This window comes from Microcaecilia unicolor, chromosome 7 (genome assembly GCF_901765095.1).
Source record: "Microcaecilia unicolor chromosome 7, aMicUni1.1, whole genome shotgun sequence".
Taxonomy (NCBI): domain Eukaryota; kingdom Metazoa; phylum Chordata; class Amphibia; order Gymnophiona; family Siphonopidae; genus Microcaecilia; species Microcaecilia unicolor.
Window position 1 is genome coordinate 285,549,085 of NC_044037.1, and position 23,694 is coordinate 285,572,778.

A 23,694-nucleotide genomic window follows, 5' to 3' on the forward strand; every position below is an offset into this window, starting at 1 on the left:
TCCAAAGTATCGTGACACATGACATCCAATGCTTACACCTCATCCAAAATTCAGCTATACATTTGCTAACAAACTCATAGAAATTGTCAATGTCACACCACTCCTTTGCAATGAACACTGGCTTCCTGTTTCTCATTATGTTACCTATAACATTTTACTCATAACCTATAAGGTACTTTACTCAGGCTATCCTCCCTATGTCTTCCATTTATTAACCCCTTATATACCCTCCAGGAAGCTAATGTGCCTTTCTTAGGCACATTAGCTTCAACAATATTAGATCAAATATCTTCAGTGTAAATTGAGCCTCACTTTGGAATACACTACCTTTGGCACTTTTGCTTAGAACTTAACCTTAAACAATTCAAAGTTGGGTTAAAACCTTTATTTAGAGATGCATTTGGACTAGAGCCTGCCAAGTTCCAGGCCTTTCTTGGTAACCTATTGTATGAACGCTGTAGCATGAAAATACGCAGCACATATCCCCTTCCTACTACTCCCTTCTGATTTCTCAGCCCTATTATTTGTTGTAGTTCATTTTCTTTATGTGTGATTGTAGATATTTTGTTATTATTTTATTGCAAACCGCTCAGACAGTATTTATTCATGAAGCAGTATATCAAAATAAATTGGAACTTTAAATTTTGGAGGGAGTTCACTTCTCCCCTCCTCCTCCCCACCACCATAAGCAGGCACTTCACTTCTACAGCACAGAAACTTCCTCCAGGTTATCTCCTCACTTCCTGTGACTAGAGCTGCTTCCAGTTCTCAACCCCCACTGCCTTTCCATTGATTGAATCCCATCCACAATGCTGCTAGTTACAATGAAAGTAGGCAAGGCAGTTTCACTCACACAGCCTGGAGGGGGGGGAGGTCGCTTTACTCATACTACCCCTCTCCTCAGGTCGCTTCACTGGCTCCCTATCCGTTTTCGCATCCTGTTTAAACTTCTTCTACTAACCTATAAATGTATTCACTCTGCTGCTCCCCAGTATCTCTCCACACTTGTCCTTCCCTACTCCCCTTCTCGTGCGCTCCGATCCATGGATAAATCCTTCTGTTCCCTTCTCCACTACTGCCAACTCCAGACTTCGCTCCTTCTGTCTCGCTGCACCCTACGCCTGGAATAAACTTCCTGAGCCCCTACGTCTTGCCCCATCCTTGACCATCTTTAAATCTAGATTGAAAGCCCACCTCTTCAACATTGCTTTTGACTTGTAACCACTTGTACCTCTCGCTTCTACCTACCCTCCTCTCCTCTTTCCTCTACACATTAATTGATTTGCTTACTTTATTATTTTTGTCTAATAGATTGTAAGCTCTTTGAGCAGGGACTGTCTTTCTTCTATGTTTGTGCAGCGCTGCGTACGCTTTGTAGCACTATATAAATGCTAAATAGTAGTAGTAGAGGGCAGGATTGAAGAACTGAGATAGAGGGTTTAAATTCAGAAAAATGTCCGCATGTATTACCCATCATTCTACCTCCTGGTCGTTTAATATAGAATTCTGTTGACTTCTGAAAAAAGCCAGACAGTTGGCAATCTTAATCTCCCAAGTCTTAGCACATCTCACAGGGTCCCTCTAAACATGTGCACACAAAGTTATGTGTAAAGTTTGCCAGTGGCTTAATATGGTCCTGGTAGTAATAGATGTTGCTTAGCAATACACATAGCAATCAGTAAGAAACATGTCTGATTCATGAAATAGTTGTCACAGAATTAATAACAAGGAAAATGAATTAGAGGAATAGGAAATATTAATATTTACTATGTGTGCATCTGTGGGGTCTGCATGTGTTTGTGTATGTACAAACACACCTTGCTTCAAAAAAAAAAAAAAAAGAGACCGCTTTTATGTTTCTCTATTTCAAATAAATGGCTGGGTGTACAGTAATAAAACTTGCCTCACAAATAGATCTATAATAAAGCTATATAAAATGATCACGCAACAAATATGTAGCATGACAAATATTATTTGCAAATCATTATGTAATTAGGCATCATTATTTACAGTTGGTCAGTATGAGTTTTTTTGCTAGAAGTTGAGCACATAATAAAATCTATGATGGGAACGCTCAAGATGGTGACCTAGGCAGACGTGCTGCTCTGTGCTCCGAGCTTCTTTTGTGTTTTCCTTTATAATTCTATTTCTTGCGGTAGAATTTAGCCCTTAAAATGGTGAAGTAAAAAGCAAAGGTCTTACCCTTCTGAGTCCTCACCGGCAGCAGCTTCACCCATAGAGAGGTTCATGGTTAGAACGATGGGGAGGATCCATTTGTACCAGCACTGGCTTTGAGGTGGCCTTGTCGGTTCTTGATGCTATTCTAAGCCCTGAGGATCAGCTTCCTTCACCTGGCCCAGGAACACAGGAGATTGTTGAGCAATTGACCACCCCATCGATACCTATTAAGTCTGTGTGGCTAAAAGAGGGGATTGCTTGTGGAGGGTGGTGATGAAGGACCTGGAGCAACTACAGGATGTTCCCTGCTTACTGCCAAGTACATACCAGCGATATCGGCATCTATTTGCTGTTGAGAGCATTGTGGCTTCTGTGTCATCAAATGAAGCCTTAGCGTCTAGGAATCTTGCAGTACAAGCAACTGTTCTACCACTTACCCCTCTAGTGAAATTCTACTTTCTATATGGGATGCAGTAGCTCATCTGAAAAAAATTTTCCTTGTTAAAACTGAGATAGATGCTGCCTTACAAGATTGTAAGACTAAACTAAGAGGTGAAAAATTGTGAGATGGAAGAAAACTTTGATAGTATTCAACATAATGTTGCAGACTTACAAAAGCTGGGGTGAATTGCATGGATGTGAACTTTGTGGTTTAATTAGTAAAATGGAAAAATTTTGAGAATTATGCCAGAAGATTAAATCTTTGTTTTGTAAATTTTCCTCAGTCTTTGAGTATTTCTCCATTAGAACATTTGAAGAAATATTTCTTTGAAGTTCTTAGAATTACCAAGGAAGCTTTACCTCCAACCTCACATGTAAAAAAATTACCAGAACATTAGGCAAGATGATTTGTCTGCAGACAGTCTGAATGTCACATAAATTTCGGAAATACCTTTAGAGGAAGAAACTGTGAGATGCACCCTAATGGTGACATTTGTTTTAGTTCCAGGTAAGGATTGAGTCCTGAAATTGTATTTTAGGAATTGAGAAAAGCTGTTTTGGGATGGAAAAGTGTGGATTTTTCTGGACGTCTGTGCTGAGGCATAGGAAAGGAGGAAAAAGAATTGTTAATGCATTTCAGAAGCTTTGGCTCTTGGCCTTAACTTGTTCTTACCATTTTCTTGTAAATGTTTAATCCAGTTGGATGGTATCTGTTATTTATTTTATGACCCTAAACAGCTTGGAGCTTTCCTTGATAATCATCGACCAGGGAGTTGATTTATCATCTTTATGGAATTATTGTGTGATACAAGTATCTGTCTAGGTCACCTTGTTTTTTGCACGACTTCTTCGTTTACTGTTTAATTTGGTAACAATAAGAACATCAGCCTTGATTTTCTAATGGGACATCCCTCCCCCTACCCCCCCCCCCCACACACACACACACACACACACTCTCTCTTTCCTTTTTCATAGACTTATACAGAGTAGTGGAGCTTTAATGTTTATAAATTTGATTTGTCTTTTCTTTATACACAGACTCTGTTCCTTGTGCATTCAAATTCAATGCGAAGAAATGCAAAGTGATGCATTTAGGGAGTAGAAATCCAAGGGAGACGTATGTGTTAGGCGGGGAGAGTCTGATAGGTACGGACGGGGAGAGGGATCTTGGGGTGATAGTATCTGAGGACCTGAAGGCGACGAAACAGTGTGACAAAGTGGTGGCCGCAGCTAGAAGATTGCTAGGCTGTATAGAGAGAGGTGTGACCAGCAGAAGAAAAGAGGTTTTAATACCCCTGTATTAGACGTTGATGAGGCCCCACCTGGAGTATTGTGTTCAGTTTTGGAGGCCGTATCTTGCGAAGGATGTTAAAAAAATGGAAGCGGTGCAAAGAAAAGCTACAAGAATGGTATGGGATTTGCGTTACAAGACGTATGAGAAGAGACTTGTTGACCTGAACATGTATACCCTGGAGGAAAGGAGAAACAGGGGTGATATGATACAGACGTTCAAATATTTGAAAGGTATTAATCCGCAAAAGAACCTTTTCCGTAGATGGGAAGGCGGTAGAACTAGAGGACATGATATGAGATTGAAGAGGGGCAGACTCAAGAAAAATGTAAAGTATTTTTTCACGGAGAGAGTGGTAGATACTTGGAATGCCCTCCCACGGGAGGTGGTGGAGATGAAAACGGTAGCGGAATTCAAGCATGCGTGGGATAAACATAAAGGAATCCTGTGCAGAAGGAATCTATCCTCAGAAGCTTAGCCGAGATTGGGAGGAGGGGCTGGTGTTTGGCAGGCGGGGCTAGTGCTGGGCAAGACTTCTACGCTCTGTGCCCTGAAAATGGCAGATACAAATCAAGGTAAGGTATACACAAAAAGTAGCACATATGAGTTTATCTTGTTGGGCAGACTAGATGGACCGTGCAGGTCTTTTTCTGCCACCGCCATCATCATCTACTATTTTAAATTTACAAGGTAAAGCATTATGGCATGAAAGCTTCTTGTAAATGTAATATGGTTCTTTTATCCTGCCAACTCCCACAAAAAGTAGTTCAAAGTAGTTTCCTGAAAAACAGTGGTCACTTGGAGGCATATTTTCAAAGCACTTAGCCTTCTAAAGTTCCATAGGTTTTTATGGAACTTTGGAAGGCTAAGTGCTTTGAAAATATGCCTCTTGGTGGACTGAAGAAACTTTATTCGCTATTACCAGTGACGTCAAACACTGCTCCAGTAGTTGTCGACTCCAAGGCCCGTTCACTGCTGATTTCATTGACCAAGTTGAAGATCTAGTATTAAGTCAGCAGGATAGACCCACTCCAGAAAAAAAAATATTCTGAACATGCAGTTGATTACATAGGGCTTTTTTTGTTGTTGTTTTGCTAAGACGTGGTAGCGTTTTTAGCTTACAGTGGAAATAAGCTGGCGATAAATGCCGAGATACCTACTGCCAGCTGATTTCTACCACAAGCTAAAAATGCTACCACGGCTTAGTAAAAGACCCCCTTATTTTGTTTGAGATCAATTAGTTCCTGAATGATGACCAATCACTTGAAGTTAAATATAGCTAAAACTCAAGTTCTTGCTTTGTCATGTTTTCCAGTTTCTGATTTTCTTACGTACTTTATGTTGGATAATGTGAGTATTCCTGTTGTCCAGGAAGTTGCTATCTGGGTGTTCCAGGTGTTCTGACTGAGACCATACTTGCAGAAGATTATTCAAGTGATATTTTATAAGTTAAGGATAGTTAGGCATCTGAGGGATTATCTATCACCTGTTAATGTTAGGACTCTTGTTTAAAATTTGATCATTCTACACTGTGATTACAGCAGTGGTCTGCTTCAGAGGTTACCTAAGCAAATGATAAAATCATTCGCCTAGGACAAGCAGGCCATTTATTCTCAAAAGTGGGTAACGTGGCACCATGTTGCCTGGTCCTGGATTTATAAGCAGCTTTAAGTGCTTTGTGGAGCATAAAACACGCTCCATCGCGCATGCGCGGGTGCATTCCCACCCACCACGAGGGCGTGGTTACCATAGTTGTTTTTCTACCGCAGTGAAGAAAGGACTGTGTCTGTGGTTTCTCTTCACATCCAGTTCAGAAGAGATTTTTGATGCCTTTTCGGCTTCTTTTTGAGTGTTTTATTCTGTGCCTTTTCAGCTTTTCTCCCCTTTTCTTCCTGTACATTTTTAAGTTTCCTTTATTTTCCTCGCCTTAGGCCACGTTTAGGCCTACTCTCCAGTTGGGTCTTTCCCGTGAATTTTTCTGGTGCCTTGCCCTTTTTTCAAGCATTGCATTTTTTCACCAAAGGTGACCTCTCATAACCTCCGACTGGTGGGTTCTTCAAATAGTTTGGTTAGGATACACACTCAGTCTGGAATCCAAACCTCCAAACTGCCCACCGAGAGCTCATTCGTACAACTCCCAACACAGGCAAGTACTTGCAGAGGAACTCTGCCCTTCTAAAGGCCCATGTGATCGAACCCATTCCACCAGGGAAAGAAGGGCTGGGATTCTATTCCAGGTACTTCCTTGTGCAAAAGAAAACGGGGGGGGGGGGGGGGGGTCCCATCCTAGACCTAAGGGCCCTGAACAAATTCGTAGTCCAAGAAAAGTTCAGGATGGATTCCCTGGGCACCCTTCTTCCCATGATTCAGGAAAATGATTGGCTATCCTTTCTGGACTAGATGGATGCTTACACACATATCCCAATACTTCCAGCTGCCATTTGGCCTAGCGTCAGCTCCCAGAGTTTTCATAAAATGACTAGCAGTAGTCGCAGCATCGCTACGCAGACCGGGAGTGCATGTGTTCCCATATCTCGACGATTGGCTGGTAAAGAGCACCTCGGAGGACGGTGCTCAGGAGTGCATGCGGATGACTATTCAGGTGCTGGAACTACTGAGGTTTGTAATAAATTATGTCACGTCCCATCTCACTCCTGTTCAGAAATTGGAGTTCATTGGAGCACTGCTGGACACCAGGACAGTTCGAGCTTATCTCCCCGAGGCAGACAACATTCTGTTGCTAGTGTCCACGGTTCGAGCATCTCAGCAAGTCACAGCTCGGCAGATGTTGAGACTTTTAGGGCACATGGCCTCCACAGTTCATGTCTCACCCATGGCATTTCTGCATATGAGATCTGCTCAGTGGACCCTAGCTTCTCAGTGGTATCAAGCTGCAGGGAATCCAGAGGATGTAATCCAACTGTCCACCGATTTTCGGAACAATCTTCAGTGGTGGACAATCCAAACCAATTTGACCATGGGATGACCATTCCAAATTCCTCAGCTGCAGAAAGTGCTGATGACGGATGCATCCCTCCTGGGGTGGGAGCTCATGTAGATGGACTTCACACTCAAGGAGCCTGGTTTCCCCAGGAAACAGGTCTTCAGATCAACCTCCTGGAGCTCTGAGTGATCTGGAACGCTCTGAAGGTTTTCAGAGATCGGCTGTCCAACCAAATTATCTTAATTCAAACAGACAATCAGGTTGCAATGTACTACACCAACAAGCAGGGGGGCATCGGATCTCACCCTCTGTGTCAGGAAGCTGTCCAGATGTGGCATTGGATGCGCCGTCACGGCATGTTTCTTCGAGCCATTTATCTGGCAGGCGTAAACAACAGTCTGGCCAACAGACTGAGCGGGGTAATGCAACCTCACGAGTGGTCGCTGAATATGGACGTTGCCCGCAAGATCTTCCGAGCATGGGGCACCCCCTTGGTGGATCTTTTTGCCACCCAAATCAATCACGAAGTCCTTCGGTTCTGTTCTAGGCTTCAGGCCCACGACAGACTAGCGTTGGATGCCTTTCTCCTACTTTGAGGAATAGGTCTTCTGTATGCGTATCCTCCCATACCACTAGTAGGAAAGACTTTGCTGAAACTCAGGCAAGACCGCAGAACCATGATCTTGATTGCACTCTACTGGCCGCATCAGATTTGGTTCCCTCTTCTTCTGGAATTGTCCTCCGAAGAACCGTGGAGATTGGAGTGTTTTCCGACCCTCATCACCTAGAACGAGGGATTGTTTCTACATTCCAACCTCTAGTCTCTGGCTCTCACAGCCTGGATGTTGAGAGCCTAGAATTCTCTTCCTTAGGTCTTTCGGAGGGTGTATCCCTTGTTTTGCTGGCTTCCAGGAAAGATTCCACTAAGAGGTGTTACTCTTTCAAATGGAGGAGGTTTGCTGTCTGGTGTGACAGCAAGGCTGTAGATCCTCTCTCTTGTCCTACACAGAATTTGCTTGAACACCTTCTACACTTGTCAGAATCTGGTCTCAAGACCAACTCAGTAAGGGTTCACCTTAGTGCAATTAGTGCTTATCATCATCGTGTAGAAGGTAAGCCCATCTCTGGACAGCCTTTAGCTCGCTTCATGAGAGGTTTGCTTTGTCAAAGCCCCCAGTGAAACCTCTGCCAGTGTCATGGGATCCAGGGCTTTTTTTGAGGGGGTACTGAATACCAGAACCTTTTCCATTGTCTGCTACAATTGACCCATGGTTCCCAAGTTTTAGTGAAAGAGCTCGGGCTCTACACACCAATTCTGCCTTGTTATAGACTCTGTGACTAGTTGTAGGGAGCCTGGCTATTGTGGGGTGGGTACCTCCGTGATCACCCCACCCCTGAATGGTGGCCTGGCATTTGAGTACCGGCACCTTTCTTGCTAGAAAAAAAATGCATTGATGGGATCTCAACGTCGTTCTCAATCTCAGCTGATGAAAGCTCATTTTGAGCCATTGAATTCCTGCCATCTGAAGTACTTGACCTGGAAGGTCATTTTCCTGGTGGTTGTTACTTCAGCTCATAAGGATTCGCCTTATACTAAGTTCCATCACAACAGAGTAGTCCTCCGCATGCACCCTAAGTTCCTGCCAAAGGTGGTGTCTGAGTTCCATCTGAGCCAGTCAATTGTCTTGCCAACATTTTTTCCCCATTCTCATGCTCACCCTGGCGAAAGCAACTTGCACACCTTGGATGGCAAGAGAGCATTGGCCTTTTACGTGGAGCGGACGAAGCCCTACAGACAGTCCGCCCAGTTGTTTGTTGCTTTTGATCCCAACAGGACGGGAGTCGCCATCGGAAAACACACAATTGCCAATTAACTAGCAGATTGCATTTCCTTCACTTATACCCAAGCTGGGCTGACTCTGGAGGGCCATGTCATAGCTCATAATGTTAGAGCCATGGCTGCGACGGTGGCTCACTTAGTCAGCCTCCATTGAAGAGATTTGCAAAGCTGCAATGTGGTCTTCAGTCCACACATTCACATCACACTACTGCCTTGTGCAGGATACCAGATGTGACGTTTGGTTTGGGCAGTCGGTACTGCAGAATCTGTTTGGGGTTTAGAATCCAACTCCACCCATCTAGGCCCGTTTTATTCTGTTCCAGGCTGCACTCTCAGCTAGTTGTATATAGTTTCAGGTTAATCTATGGTTTGTCCTCGCCGTTGCGAGGCCCAATCGACCAATGTTTATTGTTTTGGGTGAGCCTGGATGCTAGGTACACCCCATGTGAGAGAATAGTTCAGCCTACTTGTCCTCGGAGAAAGCGAAGATACTTACCTGTAGCAGGTATTCTCCGAGGACAGGAGGTTTATTATTCTCATAATCCCACCCACCTCCCCTTGGAGTTATTTCTTTATGCTTTGGGACTTAACTGAGGAGCGCAGTCGCGCAACAGGCAGGAAGTCAGTACGCACATGCGCGGTATGGCGCTACATGCGCGTCAGAAGGCTCTAGCAAACTTTTATTTTTGCTGTGTTTTATGATGATTCCCAGTCCGACGCGGATCGTCGACCCATGTGTGAGAATAATCAGCCTGCTGTCCTCGGAGAATACCTGCTACAGGTAAGTATCTTTGCTTTATCCTCTTTCCACCAGGTCTCAGCGATGCCTATTATATCTAATTTTTCATTTAGTACAATATATTCTAACTCTCCCATCTTATTTCTTAGGCTTCTGGCATTCGCATATAGACATTTCAAATTATGTTTGTTATTCTGCTTACATCCTTCTTAGTAGTTGACAGTGTTAATTTGCAACCTTTTGTCTATTTTTTATTTAAAGACACCTGGAGGCTCATTTTCAAAGCACTTAGCCTCCCAAAGTTCCATAGAAACCTATGGAACTTAGCCTCCCAAAGTGCTTTGAAAATATGCCTCCTGGTCTACTATGGTCTCTATTGCAACCTCACTATTGGGATACACCATCTTCCCTGTTTTGGTGATATCTTTGAAAGATACCTTGTTCCAAACTATGCACTTTTGAACAACTGTCAGCCTTCCCCCAGATTCTAAAGCTGCTCTGTCTCCTTTTTAAATGCCGATGGTAGCAGCCTGGTCCCACCCTAGTTAAGGTGGAGCCCATCATTCCGGAATAGGCTCCCCCTTCCCCAGAATCAATCATTGAGAGAATGAGCTTTGATTTTATTAGCTGCAATAATAACATAGTGCAATGATTTATGCAACTGATCACTCAGATTTTTTGCAACCAAATGTCGATGAATCACACAATGAATAGTAAAAAAAAAACATTTGGTATTGCATTTTTCAAATAAGCAATACATCCAAGGTAATGGCCTATCATTGATGGTGCTCCATCAGTTTTACTGTGAGTATATTAGTATGTGTAATTTCCTTTTCCTTGAAGAATTGCTCAACAATACGAAATAATGACTCCCCTTTTGTGTTATTAGTTGCTTTGCAAATAACATCTCTATATTGTGCTTTTCCCTCAGGGCCCCCCTGAGACAGTGCAGCGCCCCCAAGCTGCCACCTTGTCTCACAAGGTCCCCTTAGACAAGTCCAAGGGCCCCCGGGGGTTGGTACCACCCACTTTGGGAATTACTGAACTAAATCAGCTACTTTTTTGAAAAATGTCTACTTGTTGAGTATCTTCCTGGAAATGCAGCATATAAAAAATGTTTAAAAGTCACCCTGTTATTATTTTATTCATTATTTCTTCAATATTGTTTCTAGTAACTTGGTTAAGGTTGGGGGGGGGGGGGCATTGAGAATTTGTTTATTAAGGGTAGCTTTGTCACTTTCTCTAGGCCAGGTGGATAGACACATGCAAGAAATGCAGGAGAAATCAGCCTTAATGATCCAGAGGCACTGGCGAGGCCACAAGGAAAGGAGAATTTTTCATCAGCAGAGACAAGCTCTTAAGCAGTACAAAGCAGCTGTCACCATTCAGAGAGCTGTAAGTCTTTAAATTCAACTGTCCTATTTATTTTCATATTTTCTATTCCGCTCCTCCAGTTTACAAGCTAAAAATGACCTACACATTTGAGATGTAGCAAGGGAAAGAACAGAGGAAACTGTTACCCGTTGTTGCAGAAAAAAAAGATCCAGTGGTAAACTCAGCAATCCAGGTTAGGAATCAGGAAAGGCTAATGTGAAGAAAACAGTCTTTGGATCTTTTTTGGGCTGCATGGTGTAATGGATAAAGGTGGTGATATGGGTGGTTTGGATTATTGTCATTTTTTTTTTTTTTTTTAAAGAGCAGTAGGTGGAGAGGACACATTTTTTTAAGCCATTCATACTAGTAAAATATGTTTTACTCAGGTTAATCAACTGACTAAAAATTATTCTCCCTTAGTTTGTTCCATTGAGAGGAGGTGTTCTAAGGGTGTATTTAGGGCAGGGGAGGGATAAGCTCATGAAGAAAGACTGGTGCAGAAATGTGAGTAAAATTGTGTGCTAAACTTAGTACACACCCTTCTGTATTGAAGGTGAGCTAAAAATGGTATTGAAGTCCCTAATATTACTACAGCCTAACTCTGAGATTATCCAAGGATTTGTGTGGGGGTGGGGGAGGTATGTCTCAAATGTCTGCCTATTTATGTAGTTTTAATTATGTATGTTTTATTTTGTACAACAGCTTGATCACCTTTGTCGGTTTTGCAGTCTAGAAATTTTGTAAATAAACTTACAATAAAATAAAAACAGAGGGGTGTAATTAAGATGGCTGCTGACAGAATACTGATTCTCTCTGAACTCTGCAGTGGATTATTTTTAGGAGTTTGTGCCAGTGGCCAAGGGGAAGCAAAAAAAGGGAAAATCAAGGTACACCATGTGGTTTCAATGCCTAAATTGGATTCAGTCAATGCCGTCGTTCTGTGTGGGTGCCAGCTAGGAGGTCCCATTAGTCCAGCATTTTGGAATCATAAAAAGAGAACTTGTTGAGTTCCGGGCCGTTTTTGAGCTTGGAGGGAAGAACTTCCTCTGAGTCTGCCGTGTGTGTGGGAAGTGGGGTGGAGCAATCTGAACACTGAGGTAGGATCTCCTTCAGGGGGATACAGAGTCAGGAGAACTTGCTGCCAATACTAGCTTATCTACTGCTGTGATACCCTTGCCAAAGCCCACTGCTCCACCTCTTGTCTCCTTGGAAGACATTTGGGCAATTGTCTTGCGAATGGAGAGTTCACTTTTGTCCTGTGTCTCCTAGTTGTGTAATTTTTCTTCTAGGACTTCGCTGAATTTGCAAGAGCACGATAAAGTGATTAAAAAACAGGAGCAACAACTGCAAGTTTTTTCCTTTGTTTGTTCAAGATTATTATTTGCGTCCTCTCAAGCACGAGAGGGAGATTCTGGAAGACAGTGTAATTTGAATACAGATGCTTTATATGTGACTAATTTGATTGAGACTTCTCTGGTCTTCCAAGCAGTGAAGCCTACATTGCTTGTTAGATTTGTTGTGCAGCCTGATAAAATTGGACATTTCTTTCTTTTGTAATAAAGATGTTTCCTTTTTAGGCTCAAGGGTAAGGATTTATCCTAATTTCTGTAAAAAAAAAAAAAATCTCAGGACGAGTGGAAAGGATTTTTTGGCCTTTTGGAGCTGATTTCTTTTTAAAATTGCGTGCTCTAAATGCATTATAAAGTTTGAAGGATTCATGATCTTTTACAGGTTGAGATTTATGGAAGGGAACACTAGTGCATCAGTGTAACACTTCATTATTAATGTCAAGGAGGATGGTTGAATCTGTTAATATGTATTGTTAGTCTGCCAACAGCTTTTCCTGGATATATTGATTTTTGTACTATTTTTCCTGTCTTTTTCCTTTCCTCTTTCCCTCCTTTATAGTGGTCTTGAATTTTCCATGTAGCTACATTTTGATTGCCTTTGTTGTTTTGAGTATTTCTTCAAATTGGGAAGATCTCCTAATATGGAATTGGCAATCTGTATGTTTATATTGTAAACATTTATAAAGAAATAATCTTAAAAAAGAAATTGGGGTCTTCCTAGTCCATCCTGGGGCCCCTAAGTGATAGGTACTCTGTCCCGGGAGAATGCTACCTACCTACCCACTAATCCAGTTGGGTGCAGTTGTTAATGAGTGAATGGGGATTCCCAGGGACAGAGTCAATTGACTTGAGGGGTCTCTGACTGGTATTCCAGTAATTTAGCCCAATTTTTTTAAGCATGGAAATTTAACTCCTGAGACAAAGCTGGAGTTTAGTTAATTTCCATTTCTGAGGCTAAAGTTAATCTGTAATGCTGTGCCATGGTTCTCCATTCTGGGGTTCCTTGGTATGGTGGTAGACCCTTAAACCCAAGAGACCCAAGTCAAGGATCCTAACAGCCAGTCACTCCAAGGATGGGACCACACTGACAAACCACTATATAATTATGTTTGAATCTGTTTTATTAAACTCAGAAAACAAGAACAACAACCATCATAATTACACTCAGTCATAATAGTTTTGCTAAATACTCAAATTGCCCAAAGCATTGCACAGGGGCCAAATGACTTCTCTGAGTTATTATTAGCTATTACAAAATCCCCCTCCCTTCCCTCCCCACCGAAATGAACCCTGCAAGCTTTAGTTACTCCCTTCCTCCACACCCTACCCCCCACCATTCTCTATGGTTTTACACCAAGGCACTGTTGCAAACTCCTGGTTGGATATGGTAGTTCAGATGTTTAGTAAAAGATTTCTGACCTTCGGGATCATGGTGTCCCTGAACGTGGACCGTATGGCCTGAAAATGTGGACCCCTGCCCTTGAAAATGTCCAGAATTCCTTCCATGCGGAGATCCTTTATCATCATAGCTCTCCAATGTTGCATCTGAGGTCTGTCGGGAGCATGCCAGTTCTGTAAGATCGTCTTGATGGCAAAAAGTACAAACCGTTTGAGAAAGTGGTTGCATCCTCCACTAGATTCCAAGGAATAGGCCCCAAATAGGATTAGAGGAGTGCATTCTATGGAGGTGCCCTAAAGTTGAACAGAGTATTGATGAAGAGTACGCCAGAATGCCTGCACAGCTGGACAAGTCCAAAACGTGCCCCAGGTGGGCCCTGGGGCTTCGATACTTGGGGCATCGCCCTGTAGAGGTTATACCAACCTTGAAGGCATGGTTAAGTGCTTTATATAGCCTTAGTGCAAACTTGTACAGGGTTTATTTCTAGATTACACGTTCAGAGTAGGCTTGGCTGCTGAGAATATAGTCTTGCATCTGGTCTCCAGTGAGTGATAGGTGCAGTTCTGTATTCCATTGCCTTACCAACCTATCATATTCAGTATCAGGCATCGAGTCCAACAGTTAGTTGTCTATGGTGAAAGCACAACGGAACCAATAGTTGGACTCCCAGAGTGAAATTTTCTGCAAGGGAATCTTGTACATCTTCTTTCAAATCAGCCCAGGATAAGGAACATACATAGTGTTGTGCCTGAGTATATTGAAAGGCTTCTGAGGCAGGAATATGATATTCCTGTTGTAAAGACTCAAAAGATTTTGGTCTGCGTTCAAGGTCCACCATCTGAAGTAAGTAAATTATCCCTTTCTGTTTCCATCTAACAAATGGACCTCCTCTCTGCTCCAGCGGAAAATCCAGATTATCACTTGAGGGCGAGGAAAGGTGTCGTTCTGGGTGAGAAAGTCAGGCATACTACTACTACTACTACTTAACATTTCTAGAGCGCTACTATGGTTACACAGCGCTGTACAGTTTAACACAAAAGGACAGTCCCTGCTCAAAGGAGCTTACAATCTAAAGGACGAAATGTCAAGTTGGGGCAGTCTAGATTTCATGAATAGAGGAATAGAGGTATAGTGGTTAGGTGCCAAAGGCAACATTGAAGAGGTGGGCTTTAAGCAAGGATTTGAAGATGGGCAGGGAGGGGGCCTGGCGTATGGGCTCAGGGAGTTTATTCCAAGCATGGGGTGAGGCGAGGCAGAAAGGGCGGAGCCTGGAGTTGGCGGTGGTGGTGGTTCCTTTTTGTATACTCCTTTGGGCAAGGTAGTCATCCATGGAATACACTAGTGAAATAAACACCTGGGACCAGTCCTGTTTCTAGTCGGTATTGGAAAAGTAGGCAGTACCTCTGTACCAATCATTAATGTGGCGCATTGTTGCTCGCCACGGACAAGTATTTCAAGTTGAGCCAAGCCCATGACCCCATGACTTAGAGGAGTCTGCAAAGTCACCATAGACAGTCTAGGTTTTTTACCTTGCATCCCCGTATGAAGAGAAGTAGTAATTAAAAGGTGTAAAGCCATTTGGGGGTCAATATCATATTGAAAAGTTATATCCACCCTCAAAGTGAAAGCGGAAAGATCCCCCAAAAACCCAATCTCAGTCTGGTCACTTCCACCAAGGGCCGAATATTCCTTTCATATAGGGTAATGAGGTCGGCGGGGATGAGCACATCCAGATATCAGAGGGCCTCAACCTCCCATTGTAGCGGGAAGGTTCCTATTGGTTGGCACCCCTTCCCCAAATGGCAAAGCCCTGGACTTTTGAAGATTAAGGGATAACCCAGACAACCTTTTATATTAAGCGAGCAAATTAAGCAGTGCTGGTAAGGAACTCTGAGATCTTGTTAATACTACCAACAGGTCGTCTGCAAACCGCCAGGCCCTTGATTTGAGTATCTAGTATCTGCACCCCTGCGATTTGTGGGTTGCTGTTGAGCACCTATAGAAGAAGCTCCAAGGAGAGTATAAATAATAGTGGCGACAATGGGCATCCCTGTCTTGTACCCTGGCAAATTGGAAAGGGGGAAATGGGACTTGATATACCGCCTTTCTGAGGTTTTTGCAACTACATTCAAAGCGGTTTACATATATTCAGGTACTTATTTTGTACCAGGGGCAATGGAGGGTTAAGTGACTTGCCCAGAGTCACAAGGAGCTGCAGTGGGAATCGAACTCAGTTCCCTAGGATCAAAGTTCACTGCACTAATAGGCTACTCCTCCACTCCCCATTGACCATTTGGGCACTTGTAGAAGTGATATTTCCTATATAGAAGAAAACGATTTGTATGTTCATGAATTACTGTATTAAGAGTAATCTGGGTAGTGTGATAAATTTCTTTGTTATCGAGGGTGGGTGACTGTATTAATGCCCTCTTGGCCCTCGCTAATTGACATTCAAATTGTAATGACACTGGCAGCCAAGCAAGCATTGCGAGCATTAACAAATGCAATCACCTCATCCCACATTACATTTTTCACTGTATCCCAAAACAAACATGGCTGGTCTGCGTGTTGGCCATTAGGTACTAAGAATTGTTTCCACTTGTTGTCAAGATACTTAAGAAATTCCTGATCCTGAGACAAGTAGGCAGGGAACCGCCAGTGATGAGCGGGTTGGTAAGTAGCCGGAGGCACCAGGTCCACCCAAACAGTGGAATGGTCCGACATGTCCCCGGGACCCACCACCGCCCATATCACATGATGAAAGGACATAATCCAATCTAGATAGTATGCCATGAGCCCTCGATACATGAGTATAATCGCATTCCCCTGGGTGGAGAAGACACCAAGGGTCCACCAACTTCAAGTCCGCTAAAAAAGTGCACAGCACCCCCTCCCCCAATTGTCGGGCTGTCAGCCTCAGGGGCCAGGCGTCTAGTCCTGAGACCCATCCAGGACTAAGTTAGTAACTCCCACTACTATTAAGTTCTCATGTGAATAAGGAAGTAACCGTCACAATAAGGAAGGATAAGATTGGGCATTGTAGGGAGGGGGGCCATATAGTGCTAACAAGTGCACCAGGTGTCCCTGCACCCACAACCTGATTACCAGATAATGATCTAAGTCATCTTTTAAAAAAACAGCTTCGCTCTATAATTTAGTGATTTTCTGAGTAAGATGGCCACTCCCCCCTGTGAAAACATGGAATACTTCTCCCACCCATTGGCGTTTTAATTTCTGGTGTTCACTATCGGTTAGCTTTGTCTCCTGTATACAGGCAGCATCCACATAGAGGCGATTCAAGATAACCAAGATTTTTGATCTCTTAATTGGAGAAGGAATGCTCCCCACGTTCCAAGTAGCTACTGTATAGGTAGACAGTATCATTACCTCTCGGAATACAATGGACTGCAAGATCACGTACAAGAAGGAACATGCCCTGGAGCACCCAGCCTCGCTCCAGGACTGCACCACCACCAAGAAAGTCTGGAATCCCAACCAACCAGGAAATTGTTTGCGATTACCCCTATTGTATACATTAGTGCCTTGGTGCAGTTGGTCCAAAAACCCTCACTACCCCCTTGTCCCCTTCCTATATTGCTCTCTCCCCTGTCCTATCTTTGTCTCCCCACTCCCATTTGGCACGCTGCATTCCAATTATCTCTCTTCCTCAAAGAGAGAATAAAAAGGTCACAAAAATGCTATTAAGAGATCTCCGCCCTCTTAGTTCAATAACAAATGAAAACTTCAGCATTACAAATCTCATCAAACAATACCAGGCTGGTGACCCCAGTGACAGGAGAGGCCCATCAACATTGTTTCTTTGTAAATCCAATGCAAAGTTCACAGCTTCACAGAGCTCCTCAGTAAATCAGTAAGCAAAAGAATCCGAAGGCCTTGTAAGGTGTCCCATTCCAGCGCCTCCCACAGTGCAGCGCCAGACCCAGGCCACTGGGGTTCCATGCCTTCCGTCTCCTTCAACAGTTAAGGGGACAGCTGTCTTTCACAACTGTGGAGTCCATCACGGCCACAACTGATGGTAAATGCTCTTGAATAAACCAAATGCTTATTAACTTGTGGTCTATATAAAACATCCAGTCATATTCTACCTGCAGAGTTCAGCCAGTCCTGAGCGGCTTGCGGGGTGTTATAAGATGTCCATGCCTCTGTGGCAACGATTTGTAGGGTAGCTGGATATTGTAGCTGAAATCTTATTAGGTTCCACCAGGGAGGTGCAAACCGAAGAGATTTCTCGGTGTCTGGCCGAGAGAGAAGCTGAGTAGTCAGGAAACAGCCAAATCACTCAGCCATTGTAATGTATTTTTTCCTGTCGGGATTTATAGAGTTGAAGCACTGCAGCTTTGTGTGGATATCTGTGGAACTTGACCAAAACCACTTGAGGCCTCCGCTCATCTCCATGCTGCTGCCCTACCCGGTGCACACATTCCAGCTTGATGGGAGTTCCCCCGCTGGCCTCCATCAAAACCATATTTCCAATATGGTGCACAAGGAGGTCTCAGACTCCAGCTCTGAGAAACTTATGATAAGTTATCCCTCCTAAATCTGTTTTCAAGGTCATCAAGTTTTTCTTGTTGGGTCTGGACCAGGTCCTTCAATTGCGCCAGATCAGTTACTTGGGCTTGGGCGATGTCCTCCACCTCCGATACCTGACATTCCAGTTCCCTTGTTCATCTAGCCAGCTCTGAGGTCACCTATGAGATGTCTGCGTTCTGTTCAGACAATTGATTAAACCTGGTATCCAGAGCCTCCACGACAGCAGCTGTAATTTGAGGGATCAGATCCTCCGGGCCTGCAGGTTGGGAGGAGGGTGGTGAAGCCAGTATTGAGATCCTGCCAATTTATTAAAAATGTGAGTAAAAAGGTGTGCTCAGCTTAGTACACCTTCTTACATCAACTTGAAAGGCAGCACAGTCTACTGATACTACAGGTAAAAGGGTAGCCAGGTTGGAACCAACAAGTGGCAACTCACCAAAAACTATCTGGGTTGATGCCAACAGGTTAGTGGTAACTGTAGGGACTTAGGTGGCCAAATGTTATGACAACAGCCTTACTTGTTTTGGTGGTAGTTTAGATTATTAGAAGAAGGGAGCCTGGTTATTGGATTAAGCATCAGAATTTGTATGATTGTCTACGCAGGATGGTATAGACCCAAAAAGGGAAAAAAAGGAACATTTAATTGGGTAAGGAGCAATATCCTACATGTGAGCAATCTTCTGTGGTTGGCAGGTCATAAAAGCTAGACAAACTAGATGAGCCAACTGGTCTTTATCTGCTGTCATTTTAGGCACATGCCATGTGGGTCAGTCACAGATATGATCGTAACACAGTCTGTGCACCACTTGAATGCCAAGAAAACAAAAGAAACATGGGAGAGGGAAGAATTTGTAGAAAAAAAAAAAACAGTCCCATACTATTCACTACTAAAACTAAGAGGCAGGAAGCCAAAATCTCTTGAGAGAAAAATAACTCACTCCAGCAATAGAAGGTTTGATTTCTTAGCTCTGTTGAGAAAGTGAAACTGCAGGTCTTACGCAACTTGGGCAGGTGGGAAGGCACTCATGTATGCACAGAGGGGGGCCTGCCAAAGGCTTTAAGAAGTTACAGAATGCTGGGCAGCTTCCGCACTGGGGATCCGTTGGTGACGTCACCCTCACACGTGAGTATACTATGTTTTGCTTGTCCTCAGAGTATGGTAATATCAGTATTGCATTTTAGCTATCATCTTTATGGATTACAATTATGGCATTTTAGATTACAACATTTTTGTGCTTTCCTTAATGCAGGCAATTAGGTTTTTGAAAAAACGTAGACGTATCAGGGAGGCACTTTCTCCATGGAAAGGACCTGCTGAACTTACAGATGCACGAAGACTTGAGCTCCAAGAAAAGATAGATGAATACTTCAGACTTCATCCAGTATGCTTTCTTTTTACTCTATTCACTACAAGCTGAAAGTACAAAAAGATGCAGGTGTACTGTACTGTTTCTAAGCTCTGTGCCTGAGGCTAGAAATTTATAGTGCTGATTATTACCATTAATGTAATGAATAAGAAACAGAATTTAATGTACTAAAAAAATTAGCATCTGTCATATTTTTGTAAATATATTGCATATAACATGTTTCATAATTTTGATAAATCATATGTTGCCTCACTTAGGTTTCCCAGTTGTCAGAAGAACAGGGGAAAGAACTGCATGTACATGCCCAGGAAACACTAGGACAATACCTTTTGAAGAGGAGACTTCAGCAGAAAGCAGAGCTACGTAGAGAGGCTTTACTGGCCCAGATCAACACCGACATCACAATGCTGATGAGTAGGAATCATTCTAAATAGGTTTTTTGTTTGTTTGTTTTTTCAGTCAATGGATTAAACTTGTGTTAAAAGAAAATCCTGTGTTAGTAGTATGGTGGGCCTCTGTGAAAGGATAAGAAGGTAAATTGTGTATCAAAACATACTGTGTAGCAGGTCACCTCACTGACTGTACTACTGCCATTTAATCAAATTATAAAAATTGTGAGGATGCAGTGTTTCAAGTGAGTGTTCAATTGAGAGAGATGGGAAAAATTGAAACTCAATATTTCTGAAACAGATAGCCATACGACAGAAGGACACAGTACCTAACACAACCCATGTGTCCTCCTATGCCATGTACAGTCAGTGTCTCAGCTACAAAGGTTGTCATACATGGTTGGTTGCTACTACTTGCGGATCGTACAGTGTTAAGGAGCCCTTTGGGGTATGTAGCCTCTGAGTCTATGTTTATTAAGTTCTGTACCACCTTTCTGTAGTACAACCAAAGTAGTTTACTTATTATATGTAGGTACTTTCTCTGTCCCTAGTTGGCTGACAATCTAAGTTTTTGTACCTGAGGCAGTGAAGGGTTAAGTGACTACCCAGGATCACAAGGAGCTACAGTGGGAATTGAACCCGGATCCCCCAGGTTCTTAGCTGACTGCACTAACCATCCATGGCTATTCAAGCTGCTATGGATGACTCTGATGCCCTTTTCTATGTCCTTCCACATCAAGTAGGCAGGGTGGAAGAGGAGTGGTACTGAAAGGGTTGTGGGGTGGGGAGAAGAGATGCTGCATAGAGAGAAAAAGAGGGATGCTATACTGGGGCTGGCATCGCCAAAGGAGTATTTTTATTTATCAGATTTCTAGGCCATGTTATCTAAAAAAAATTCTAACAGTGCATGCATAAAAGCATAATACATATAATAACAATAAACAAATGTAAACATTACTGTTCTCCATCTCTAAAACATACCCAAGTAATAACACTGTTAAGATAAAAAATAGTTATAAGTACATAAGTACATAAGTAATGCCATACTGGGAAAAGACCAAGGGTCCATCGAGCCCAGCATCCTGTCCACGACAGCGGCCAATCCAGGCCAAGGGCACCTGGCAAGCTTCCCAAACGTACAAACATTCTATACATGTTATTCCTGGAATTTTGGATTTTTCCAAGTCCGTTTAGTAGCGGTTTATGGACTTGTCCTTTAGGAAACCGTCCAACCCCTTTTTAAACTCTGCTAAGCTAACCGCCTTCACCACTTTCTCCGGCAACGAATTCCAGAGTTTAATTACACGTTGGGTGAAGAAAAATTTTCTCCGATTTGTTTTAAATTTACTACACTGTAGTTTCATCGCATGCCCCCTAGTCCTAGTATTTTTGGAAAGCGTGAACAGATGCTTCACATCCACCTGTTCCACTCCACTCATTATTTTATATACCTCTATCATGTCTCCCCTCAGCCGTCTCTTCTCCAAGCTGAATAGCCCTAGCCTCCTTAGTCTTTCTTCATAGGGAAGTCGTCCCATCCCCGCTATCATTTTAGTCGCCCTTCGCTGCACCTTTTCCAATTCTACTATATCCTTCTTGAGATGCGGCGACCAGAATTGAACACAATACTCAAGGTGCGGTCGCACCATGGAGCGATACAACGGCATTATAACATCCTCACACCTCTTTTCCATACCTTTCCTAATAATACCCAACATTCTATTCGCTTTCTTAGCCGCAGCAGCACACTGAGCAGAAGGTTTCAGTGTGTTATCGACGACGACACCCAGATCCCTTTCTTGGTCCGTAACTCCTAACGTGGAACCTTGCATGACGTAGCTATAATTCGGGTTCTTTTTTCCCACATGCATCACCTTGCACTTGCTCACATTAAACATCATCTGCCATTTAGCCGCCCAGTCTCCCAGTCTTGTAAGGTCCTCTTGTAATTTTTCACAATCCTGTCGTGATTTAACGACTTTGAATAACTTTGTGTCATCAGCAAATTTAATTACCTCGCTAGTTACTCCCATCTCTAAATCATTTATAAATATATTAAAAAGCAGCGGTCCTAGCACGGACCCTTGAGGAACCCCACTAACTACCCTTCTCCATTGTGAATACTGCCCATTTAACCCTACTCTCTGTTTCCTATCCTTCAACCAGCTTTTAATCCACAATAGGACATTTCCTCCTATCCCATGACCCTCCAATTTCCTCTGTAGCCTTTCATGAGGTACCTTGTCAAACGCCTTTTGAAAATCCAGATACACAATATCAACCGACTCCCCTTTCTCCACATGTTTGTTCACTCCTTCAAAGAATTGAAGTAAATTGGTCAGGCAAGATTTCCCCACACAAAAGCCATGCTGACTTGGTCTCAGTAATCCATGTCCTCAGATGTGCTCTATAATTTTGTTTTTAATAATAGCCTCTACCATTTTCCCAGGCACCGACGTCAGACTCACCGGTCTATAATTTCCCGGATCTCCCCTGGAGCCTTTTTTAAAAATGGGCGTTACATTGGCCACCCTCCAATCTTCCGGTACCACGCTCGATTTTAAGGATAAGTTGCATATCACTAGCAGTAGCTCCGCAAGCTCGTTTTTCAGTTCTATCAGTACTCTAGGATGAATACCATCCGGTCCAGGAGATTTGCTACTCTTCAGTTTGCCGAACTGCCCCATTACGTCCTCCAGGTTTACCGTGAAGTCAGTAAGTTTCTCCGACTCGTCCGCTTGAAATACCATTTCCGACACCGGTATCCCACCCAAATCTTCCTCGGTGAAGACCGAAGCAAAGAATTCATTCAGTCTCTCCGCTACATCTTTGTCTTCCTTGATCGCCCCTTTTACCCCTCGGTCATCCAGCGGCCCAACTGATTCTTTTGCCGGCTTCCTGCTTTTAATATACCGAAAAAATTTTTTACTATGTTTTTTTGCCTCTAATGCTATCTTTTTTTCATACTCCCTCTTGGCCTTCTTAATCTGCGCCTTGCATTTGCTTTGACACTCCTTATGCTGTTTCTTGTTATTTTCAGACGGTTCCTTCTTCCATTTTCTGAAGGCGTTTCTTTTAGCCCTAATAGCTTCCTTCACCTCACTTTTCAACCAGGCCGGGTATCTTTTGGACTTCCGTCTTTCTTTTCTAATTCGCGGAATATGTATGGCCTGGGCCTCCAGGATGGTATTTTTTAACAGCGTCCACGCCTGTTGTACAGTTTTTACTCTCTCAGTTGCCCCCCTAAGTTTTTTTTTTACCGTTCTTCTCATTTTATCATAGTCTCCTTTTTTAAAGTTAAACACTAACGTACTTGACTTTCTGTGTACAGTTACTTCAAGGTCGATGTCAAAACTGATCATATTATGGTCACTGTTATCAAGCGGCCCCAGTACCATAACGTCCCTCACCAGATCATGCGCTCCACTAAGGACCAAGTCTAGAATTTTTCCCTCTCTCGTCGGCTCCTGCACCAGTTGCTCCATAAAGCTGTCCTTGATTTCATCAAGGAATTGTATCTCTGTAGCGTGTCCCGATGTTACATTTACCCAGTCTATATTTGGATAATTGAAGTCACCCATTATTATCACATTGCCCATTTTGTTCGCGTCTCTGATTTCTTTTATCATTTCTGTGTCTACCTGCTCATCCTGGCGAGGCGGACGGTAGTAAACTCCTATCACCATTTTTTTCCCTTTTATACATGGAATTTCAACCCACAGTGATTCAAAGGTGTGATTTGTGTCCTGCTGAATTTGTAATCTATCTGAGTCAAGGCTCTCGTTAATATACAATGCTACCCCTCCACCAGTCCGGTCCACCCTATCATTAC

The 23,694-nt window shown here is 43.1% G+C and overlaps 1 protein-coding gene across 4 annotated transcripts in view; it reads left to right on the forward strand.

Moving 5' to 3' along the window:
* The window catches only part of IQCB1 (IQ motif containing B1), a 105,671-nt gene that overhangs the window by 73,845 nt on the left and 8,132 nt on the right, over positions 1 to 23,694 (forward strand). For all 4 annotated transcript variants that reach the window (XM_030209760.1, XM_030209761.1, XM_030209758.1 and 1 more), the window contains exons 11-13: positions 10,680 to 10,828; positions 19,357 to 19,488; positions 19,731 to 19,887. In XM_030209760.1, the coding sequence (XP_030065620.1) occupies positions 10,680 to 10,828; positions 19,357 to 19,488; positions 19,731 to 19,887 (438 nt within the window). The remainder of the gene's footprint in view (positions 1 to 10,679; positions 10,829 to 19,356; positions 19,489 to 19,730; positions 19,888 to 23,694) is intronic.